Source organism: Grammomys surdaster, unplaced genomic scaffold (assembly GCF_004785775.1).
Source record: "Grammomys surdaster isolate TR1022 unplaced genomic scaffold, NIH_TR_1.0 126133, whole genome shotgun sequence".
Lineage (NCBI taxonomy): Eukaryota > Metazoa > Chordata > Mammalia > Rodentia > Muridae > Grammomys > Grammomys surdaster.
The window spans coordinates 4,938,984-4,948,730 of record NW_021620941.1 but is presented as its reverse complement, the minus strand read 5'-3'; the positions used below and the strand labels follow the sequence as shown (position 1 = coordinate 4,948,730).

The 9,747-nt window shown below is 45.3% G+C and overlaps 1 protein-coding gene across 1 annotated transcript in view; it reads left to right on the top strand.

The window, feature by feature from the left end:
- The first annotated feature begins 959 nt into the window (after positions 1–959).
- Med27 (mediator complex subunit 27) overlaps positions 960–9,747 on the top strand; it is a 183,468-nt gene continuing 174,680 nt past the window's right edge. Inside the window, exons 1-2 of the mRNA XM_028757121.1 lie at positions 960–1,197; positions 3,693–3,837. Coding sequence (XP_028612954.1) covers positions 995–1,197; positions 3,693–3,837 — 348 coding nt within the window. The 5' untranslated portion in view covers positions 960–994. The remainder of the gene's footprint in view (positions 1,198–3,692; positions 3,838–9,747) is intronic.

Below are 9,747 nucleotides of genomic sequence, written 5' to 3'. Positions count from 1 at the left end.
AAAAACCCAGGAACTTATTCTTAATTACAAATAAAAATCCTAACTTGCAAGGATTTTTATGAGGAAATAGAACTTATTCTTTAATTATATACAGAAACCTTCGCCTGCACAGGACAAACAGGAGCTTAGTCTTAACTGTCTTAACTATGAACACATCCCCTAACCTCCAGCTCTATTTTTCGTCTTTTGATCTCCCATTAACTTGAAAGGTATATTGTCCATTTTGATCTACAGTATATATCAATTTGTATCATATATAACCACATTTTGCTTACTTGCTTATATGTTGGTGGATTCCTGGTTCCTTCCACACATGACTATTGTGAATGAGGTTGCTATGAATATGGAAGCTCAAACATCTCATTTAGACACTGCTTTCAGTTCTTTTGGACATATACCATTATTTCTATTATTATTATTACTATTAATTTACTTTTTGGACACAGGGCCTCATGTAGCCCAACTGTTTTCTCCTTCCTATTAAGTTTCATAAAGAAAAACGCTTTGAGACTATATAGAATACCTGACTTTTTTTTTAAACATCAGTTGATTCATACCTTAATTATTTTGTCTGCCAAGTGGAAGTTTTCTAGTATCACTCCGTCTTCATTTATGCGTTGGCATTTTACTATAGGTAAGAGAGTTCTTCCCGTTTATTTATGAATGTCGACTCATTTTATTCATGTACTCGGGGGACATTCTATTGTTCTGAGAAATTCCTATGTGACTGTTCAAATTTTGGGAATACGCGGTGAGCTTCTGTATTTCACTATCAAGCAAAAGGAGAGGGCGACCTGACTTCCATACATAGAGATCACACCTCGTGGTCAACCCTCTCATTTAGTCAGATTGGCGCTGTTTTTCTAAGAGCTTCCTGGATAGGAGCCACGTCGCAAACTACACATCCCAATAGTCTCCCAGGACGACGTCATCAGGAAGCGCCGCTCGCCGCTCAGTCTGCGGGCTCTGAAAAGCCGGCTGTGACGGCTGCAACATGGCGGACATGTTGAGCGTTGGGGTGAACCTGGAGGCCTTTTCGCAGGCTATTAGTGCCATCCAGGCACTGCGCTCTAGCGTGAGTAGGGTGTTCGACTGCCTTAAGGATGGCATGCGCAACAAAGAGACGCTGGAGGGCCGCGAGAAGGCCTTCATCGCGCACTTCCAGGACAACTTGCATTCCGTCAACCGGGACCTCAAGTAGGTACTGGCTGAAGGGGTCGGGATCGAGGACCCTCCTAGGACCTGTCCCGCCTGGATCCCGCGCCAGTCTTTCCAGTCACGGACCTCTCTCCTTTTTCCGCAGTCCGCTGTCACTTTTGCTCATCCCCGGGTCCCTGTCAGCCTCTCAGGAACTCCTCGTCTCTCGTCCCGTTACCTAGTATTCGTCCTGTTGGTCATTTCGTCTTGGTTGTCATCTGTAGTCCTCGGTTCCCGCTATAGCGGTCGTATTATGATGAAGAAACTAGCTCTTCTCAGGAACTTCCACCTCCTTGATCTTACCAAGTCTCTTCCATGGGCTCCATCACATCGGGCCAGCCTCCCCCTTAACACTTCCAGGCCCCATTACGTACCTCTGGATCCGATGAGCTCCAGTTCCCATCCTGAGAGCCTGGGATTCATCAGTTCCACCTCACTTCACTCTCAGACACTAGCTCTGTTACCTTTTGCCTCTTTCCATTTCCCCTCCGAAGCCACCTGCTCAGCACTGGTTGTCACCATCATTCCTTTTGTTCAGCTCTTTTCTCAGAGAGACACAGTCTCACATCTGTTAGGATGTTTAGGAGGAAGGATTTATTTAGGTTCAGTTTCAGAGGACCCAATCCACTACAACGGGAAAGGTATGTTTGAGCAGCTTTGCCCCTAATACTTGGGGATTATGTGTTTTTACTTTTACTTCATTAGTGTATTAAGAATTAGCTGAGAGGACATTTGCCAGATGCTATATATAGGAGGCACCTGGTTTTTGTTTTTGTTTTTTTTTTTGAGTCAGGGTTTTTCTGGGTAACAGAGTCGGTTGTCCTGGAACTCAATTTGTAGACCAGGCTGGCCTGGAACTCAGAAATCCGCCTGCCTCTGCCTCCCAAGTGCTGGGATTAAAGGCGTGCGCCACCACCGCCCGGCCATTAGTAGGCACTTCTTATTTGCCTGAACTTGTATTCTCTTCCTGTCTTAGAAGTTAAGAGTGTAAGGATTTAGGCTTTTTACTTCTGAAATTGAGTATTTGGTCATCTAGTCACTTAGGATTTCTGGACAGGTTGGCTTCTCTCTCTTCCATCTCATGTTCCTCCATGATGCCTGGTTCCAACTCAGGGCCTTCCATGTGTCAGTTAGGTTCTTCACTACTGGGCTAACCCCCCAGGACTCCCTCCACCTCTCAGTTGGTCAAGCAGGATGGAGGAGGAGGTAGTGAAGTAATGTGTGCCTTTCCTCCCCCATATTCCACTCCCCTCCTTAAATTACACATGTACATGTTTTTTTGGTACAGTGTCAGCTTGAGGATAACATGCATCTCCCCCCTCCATTGAGCCCCCCGGAGCTTTTTTTTTTTTTTTTTTCCCAAGATAGAGTTTCTCTATGTAGTGCTGGCTGTCTTTGTAGATGAGGCTACTGACCTCAAACTCACAGATATACCCCTGCCTCTGCTTTCCGAATGCTGGGATTAAATAAGTGTGCCACCTCCGCCCTGCTTTCTAATGGGATGTCACAGCCCTTCGTCACTTTAGAAACTTTAGCAATGTTGATATTTCTTTGACTTATTAAATGTACAGTAGTGCCAAGACGGTGGCTGAGGATTTGAGATTGAATGCTGCATGGGAGTGGGTCCCAGCCTCCTATTGGCTGCTGAGAACTGACTCCTCAGAGTGCCTGTTTCCTTGTTCTCTCACTTCCAAGCGTCTCCCTGGCTTTCTTGCTAGACTGAAGGGCACTTATTTGACACAGCCCTCTTGATGGTGTCTTCCCATTTTATTTGTTTATTTTATCTCTTCTTTGTTTTGCTGTGCTTTGCCGTCTGTGAAACACTGTGCCATATCTATCTCAATGTGAAATGATACTAATCATGATTTATTCAGGTACTTGCTGCTCTGCCAGATGGAGTGATCTGCACGTGCGTCCGGAAATTCCTGACCGAGAGGCTGTGCTAGACTAGACTGCAGGATCCTAAACAGCTCAGCTGCGAACGAGTCTGAGTTGTTACATCCCAATTTTTAGGAAACTTAGAGCTTCTTTGTGCCCTTAGATTTGTTTTCCCTCTGGAATGGCATGAGAAGGCTAACCAGAGCTGCACAGTGAGACAAAACGAAACAAAATATCGCTGTCTCATGGGATGTAACAACTCAGATTCATCCACAGCCGAGATGTTTATTTTGTCTCACTGGTTGACTCATTTTATCCCTGGTTGCCCCGGACCTCCCTATGTAGACCAGGCTGACCTCAAATTCACATTGCTATACCACACCTGCCTTCCCAGTGTTGGGATTAAAAGTGTGGGCTACCATGCCTGGTTTTGACAGACATGTTTAAGATTAGAACTCCCCAGTTAGGCGCTCTCTTGTTTGTCCCTAGTTTTTTGTTTTTATTTTTGCCTTTGCAAAACTCTTCTTGAGAGATGATGGTTTCAGAAGCAGCAGTGTGCTTGGCCTTGAGGGCGTAAAGTGGATTCAGATTTATGTAGCTTCTCTATTTACTTTTAGCGAACTGGAACGTTTGAGCAACCTGGTAGGCAAGCCGTCTGAGAACCACCCTCTTCATAACAGTGGGCTGCTAAGCCTGGATCCTGTGCAGGACAAAACCCCACTCTACAGCCAGCTTCTGCAAGCATACAAATGGTCCAACAAGGTAAGAGCTACTGCAGGTGGAGCTAACAGAGCAAAACCCAGTGTTTCTCCTAGAACTGCAGAGAGAACATGAGAGGAAGTTTTCTTTTGCACCTGTATGGGTGTAGAGTTGGAATTCTAGGGTTTCCTATAAGCGATAGGGAATCCTAGATCAGGTATACTTAGCCTGGGATTGGGTATGGAGAGCTGCTTATAGAACTCTGGATGGTCCATACAATGTGCTGTGGTATGTTACATGCAGTGTGCTGTGGTGTGTGCAGTTTTGCCTGAGGAAGGTGCATCTGTTCTAGCTTCTCTTAGCTTACCAGGAGGTCCTGACTCCTACAGTTTAAAGCCTGGTGACAGGAAGGTTTAGCGCTCACATTGTTTATTTGTTGTGTTGTATTTTCTTTGTCATACTGGGAGAGTCTCTGCAGAGTGTTATGGGTTAGATTATGCTCCACTTTCTCCTGAACCCATATGCTACAGAGTGTAGTTTTTGTGGTGGTGTTGAGTGGGTAGGTCCATGGTGTAGCCCTCAGGAAAGTTGGAAAAGGAGAGCTGAACAGTAGTGTGACTCACAGGAACCACTGCGCTTACAAACCTGGAAGTAGTTTGTTTACCTGAGTCCCTTTTGTTGTCTGCTGTGTGTTGTGTGTTTTCCTGCTGACAGGAAGTGACACGTTTTAGGAACAGGTTTATATACAGGTCTTTCTTAGTAGCTCCTGAGACCTGCTCTTTTATTTTATTTTATTTTTTTGGTTTTTCGAGACAGGGTTTCTCTGTGTAGCCCTGGCTGTCCTGGAACTCACTCTGTAGACCAGGCTGGCCTCGAACTCAGAAATCTGCCTGCCTCTGCCTCTCAAGTGCTGAGATTAAAGGTGTGAGCCATCGCTGCCCAGCGAGACCTGCTTTTGTTTGTGAACTGCCATGCTCCTCCAGATCCACTCTCTCTGCCTTCTTCCCTGGTTCTCTCCCTCTCATCTGTCTTGGTGACAGATGAGCCTTGATAGTTTTTATGTTTTTTTTTCTTTGAATTTTTTCTTCTTTTTTTAAATTTTAAATAATTTGTTTATTTTTTCTCAAATTGTAATTCATTCACACAGGGGTTATAAACACAGAAAGGCAGGATGTGGGGAAGGGGATGACACTGGAGTATGGGTGTTCAGGGGGAATACAGATATCTTTCAGAACCGGGTGTCGGCTGGGTGAAGGTTCAGGGGACAGGTCACTATGACTCTGCCTATGACTCACTTGTCCTTATCTAAGTTGGCATTGTCTGCCAAGGCTACCTATTTACAAGGTCTATGACTACTCAAGCTTGTAAATTTCTCCAAAAGCTGCCTGTTTACAATAACTTATAGCCATCTGTTTCAATGTTTTTTCACTGAGACCCAAGACTTGGTGTTAGTATACATGTATGACAGGCCTATTGCTGATTTTAGGCGTATGACTGATTTTAGGCCTTCAGTGTGTAAGCAGAGCTGCCCTTGACATCTCCTCCCTTCTCTAAGTATAGAAGAGCTGTGGCAATTCTAATCTTGCGAAGGTGGGGATAGAGGCCTGACCTCTAGTACTTGAAGGGGACCTTGTGATGGCTCTGGTCCCCCTGTCATTGTCCAGTGAGGCATGAGGGCCATACCCATCCCGATGTCTTTTTCCTGGAGAGGGGATACTTTTGACATCAACCCCTATGCAGTCAGGCTTGTCCCTCAGGGAACCCAGAGAGAGATTTTTATCTTTTATTTATATTCCCTTACAGTGCTTAGCCTCGAAGCCTAAGCAAGGATTCAGATCGCCTGTCAGAGGGGGTTCTGGGTGGCCCCTCTCTGCTTGGTCTAGGGATGGAAGTCCCCTCTTTTAGGTTGGGTGGAGATGGGTTTTGGGAACACCCTGTATAAAGTAACAACCTCATCTTGAGTCTCTTTCTTTGAATTTCTGTGGTAGGCTTATTTTAGTATTCTTTGGTTTGAAGTGAGTTGGAGATTCTGAAAGATGATTGTCACTGGGGGACTAAAAGAACTTGAACTCTGAATATGTTGATTTGTCCTTTAAGACCTTTCCCTCTGACTCTGTGGTGCCCTGTATAGAAACCTGCCCTGGAGTTGGAGTTGGTTAATACAGTGGTCAGGGAGCTCCCTGGTTTGAACCTGAGCTCATATGAGGGTCAGCTCATGTGTGCTTGCTGTGTCTGTCACTCGGGTGCGTCTCAGGGCTTGCTTGCTTTGGTTGCTCTGAGAGTCTCCTGGTGGGAAAAAGCATAGCCTGTCAGCTGCAGGTTTGTGTATCCTGATGCCTGTAACAGTCCCAGTGACTGTCAGGCCCTGTGTGATAGGTGTCCTTGGGAAAGATTAATAGGACCCATGGGTGGGAGTCTCAGCTTGGCTCACTGGAATGATTCTCCTTGGCGTTGGAGAGGGCCATTTCCCCAAAAGAAGAGTGTATTACTCTGTTTTGTTACTGTAATGAAGTACCTCAGTTAGACTAACTTTATAAAGAAGAGAGGTTTATTCAGGACTTGGTGTTGGAAATACCAGGGCAAGGTGCTGCATTGACTTGATACTGTTGAGGACTTTATGGCAGATAGTATCATAGCAGTGGGTGAGCATGTAGGAGGAACAGATCTCATTGTCAGACAGGAATCAGAGAGGCTGGTGTCCTCCAGTCACTTGTGAGGATATGTCCCAATTGACCTCAGGACCTCTTATTAGGTTCTTCCTCTTAACAGATCATTACCATGTTGGGGACAAAACTGCTAATCAGTGAAGCTTGGAGGGAGGCGACAGCCGTACCCAACAAGAGCAGAAGGCACCAGGCAGAGACAGTGGAGGGTGTTGGCTGCAGGTGCTGAGGCCACACCCCCAGCCTTCTAGGCTGCCCTGTGGAAGCTGGTATTCCTGGGTGTGTGCCTGGGATCTGAGCATGAGTTTGCCTGTTGAGTGGGTGGAGACTAGCTGGCCAGCAGATGCATAGCTGGACTCTAACTGTTCCCACTTGACTCCCAGAAAATCCTATGTTTGGTTAAGGAGGTCTCTTGCTGTTTCACACGGGTAAAAAGCCTGAGTGGTGAGACAGGCAGAAGAAGTGACTTACATTGGAGTGATGGCAATTTACGCTGGAACAAAGCTGCTGTCATAAGTTAATGAAATTGGATCGTTTGACTATGGAAACAGGAGTCCCTGGCTCTTGCTTTTGTCCCAAGGAGAGAAAGTGTATTAAGTAAAGTAAATACGTGTATGGACCTCTCGCCTCAGAGGTGCTACAGGTTAAAACATTCACGGAAGGTTGTCATGGAAAAAACTATATGTCTGTGTCTCCTGTAGCCAGTGTCAGGAGCTTTGGAGGATGCCCCTGACATGTGGTGATTGCTTATAGAGCCGCAGCATCACTAGTCCCCTGGGTCACCAGCAGAAGAATTCAGCCTCTTGTGTTAGAACCAAGCAAATTGAAGCCCAGTAAACTGACTTCGTCATGGCTCCTAGCTGGCCTATGGTTTGAGGTGGTTTTTTTTGTTTTGTTTTTGTTTTTTTCTGAAACTTGATGGTCCAGTTTTGCTTAAATATTCAACTTTAGAAAACATCTCTCCCCTTTGGCCATACCTTAGAAATTCTCATGTCATTTTGTTCATACTTTTTTTTTTTAAGAATCCATTCAGTCTTCATGCATTTCCATGGCTTATGAAAAGGTAGGGAAGACAAATACATGGTATGTGGGTCTTCAAACGTTTGCTCTTCCCTGGGTAGACATTACTAATCAACTGATGCATTCTTTCCTGCTAAGGCTCTTTTTGGATTGGTTCTGAATTGTACAAATGTTCTACGGCTGGGCAGCTACTGCCTTGTACTTCACAGGAGGGCTACAGAGGACCTTACCTCTGTAGCAGGACTTGATGTCTAGCATGGTTGTTACTCATTTCTTCTGCACCTCACTAAGGGAAAGACTTAGGATTATGAGATCCATAAAACCAGAAAGAGAAGAAGATAGCCAGCATGAGGCTCCCTTATGTCCATTTCTTCAGTAAGCCTAAGAAGTAGCCTTAAGGAGGAAGCCAGTGTTCTCATTTCCAGCTGTTGATACGCATGAGGCCAAGCATTAATTATGTGTTTTTCTTGCTTCTGTAAATGAAGAGAGATTTTAATTGCGAAAACAGTCACCATTTATTATTTTATCCAAGGAATTTAAAGAGTATGCGCAGTGACGTGTGAAGGGAGTCGGGTATCTTGCCCATGTCAGCTTTCTGCACTGTTGCTGAGAACGGAAGGACACAGGAAAAGGCTTTGACACCGCCCATTATGTAGGAACTTTATGTGCAGTTGGCCATAGAAAGGTCTCGTGCATGTCCAATAACTGCTTATTTTCTTTGGGGGAGTTTTCTTAAATTTTGTAAAGTCAGTTGGAGTCTTAATTACATGGTAGTTGGCATAATTGTTAGAATAACACATTCAAAGATTAATGTAATGAAATGGTGTCAAATCGCTGTGAGCAGCACTTTCCCCATGCTGATTCGGGGAAAGAGCTGAGCTTTTTACTTGGATGCACCTATAGATAATTGTTCTGCAGACTGGTGACAAGCTCTCTCTATTTGGGCAGGAAATAATTGGCATCACCGCTGTCCCTGCTGTAAAGTAGTCAGTGTGGACTTTATGTCACTTGATATGCTTAGTCGTAAGGAAGACGTAAGCTCATCCTGAAAGTCCCTTTCTGAAGATTCCAACTTCCTGTCTCCAGGCTTTAAATTTCCGGCATTGATGCTTTCCACTCTTTTGGGGCAGAAGGCTGGTGTGTGTAACGCATGGTCCCAGTGGGGGTTCGATTCCAGGAACTCATGTACCTGAAGTTAGGAGGTCCACAGACGCTGAAGTCCTTCATGTAAAACAATGCTGTATTTGCATATAACTAAATATATTGCCTTCTCCTTTCTGTGCATTTGTAGATGGTTCTTGCTGTGCTGTCCAGGCTTCCCCCAAGTGATCCTTCTCCCTCTGCTTCCTGAGAGGCTGGAGTGTAAGCATATGCCACCATGCCCACCTTCTCCCCGTGTATCACATGGTTGCTGGGTCATGTGATACCCAGCACAATGTGTTTGCTATGGGATGGCTGTTGCACTGTACTGTACAAGGTGTTTGATTGTTGTATTGTACAGGAGATGACAGGGAAAGTCTGTAGACGTCAGTATAAGAGCAGTATTTTCTCCTAGAAATTGTGCTTTCTGATTTTGCATTCTGGAACTGCCAGATTGGGGGTTGTTTTAGAGTGTAACACTGAGTTTTCCTGTAGGAAGCCTGTCTTGTTTTAAGGGTAAACTGTAAATCCCAAAGGGGAGGCACCAGAGCCATCTTGTTCTTTATAGACTGTTTCAGAACCTTGCAAGGAGCCTGATAGACAAGCAGAATAAAGATGCAGTACAAACTCACCCAGTGAAGGGGTAGGGGTGCAGCTCAGAGGCAGAGTGCTTGCCTAGCATAGCGTATGGAGAGCAGAACAGAAACTGCCTCCGCAGGAAGAAAAGGGATGTCCTGGCTGGGCTTTCTTGCTTGCATTTTTTTTTTAAGATTTATTTATTTAATGTATGAGTACACTGTAGCTGTCTTCAGACACACCAGAAGAGGGCATTAGATCCCATTACAGATGGTTGTGAGCCACCATGTGGTTGCTGGGAATTGAACTCAGGACCTCTGGAAGAGCAGCCAACACTCTTAACCACTGAGCCATCTCTCTAGCCCTTTTTTGGTTTTTCGAGATAGGGTTTCTCTGTGTAGCCCTGGCTGTCCTGGACCTCACTCTGTAGACCAGGCTGGCCTTGAACTGAGAAATCTGCCTGCCTCTGCCTCCCAAGTGCTGGGATTACAGGCGTGCGCCACCACTGCCCAGCTCTTGCTTGCATTTTTGATGAAGTGTGACAGGGTATGTCCATTTTCAGCCATTTCTGAGA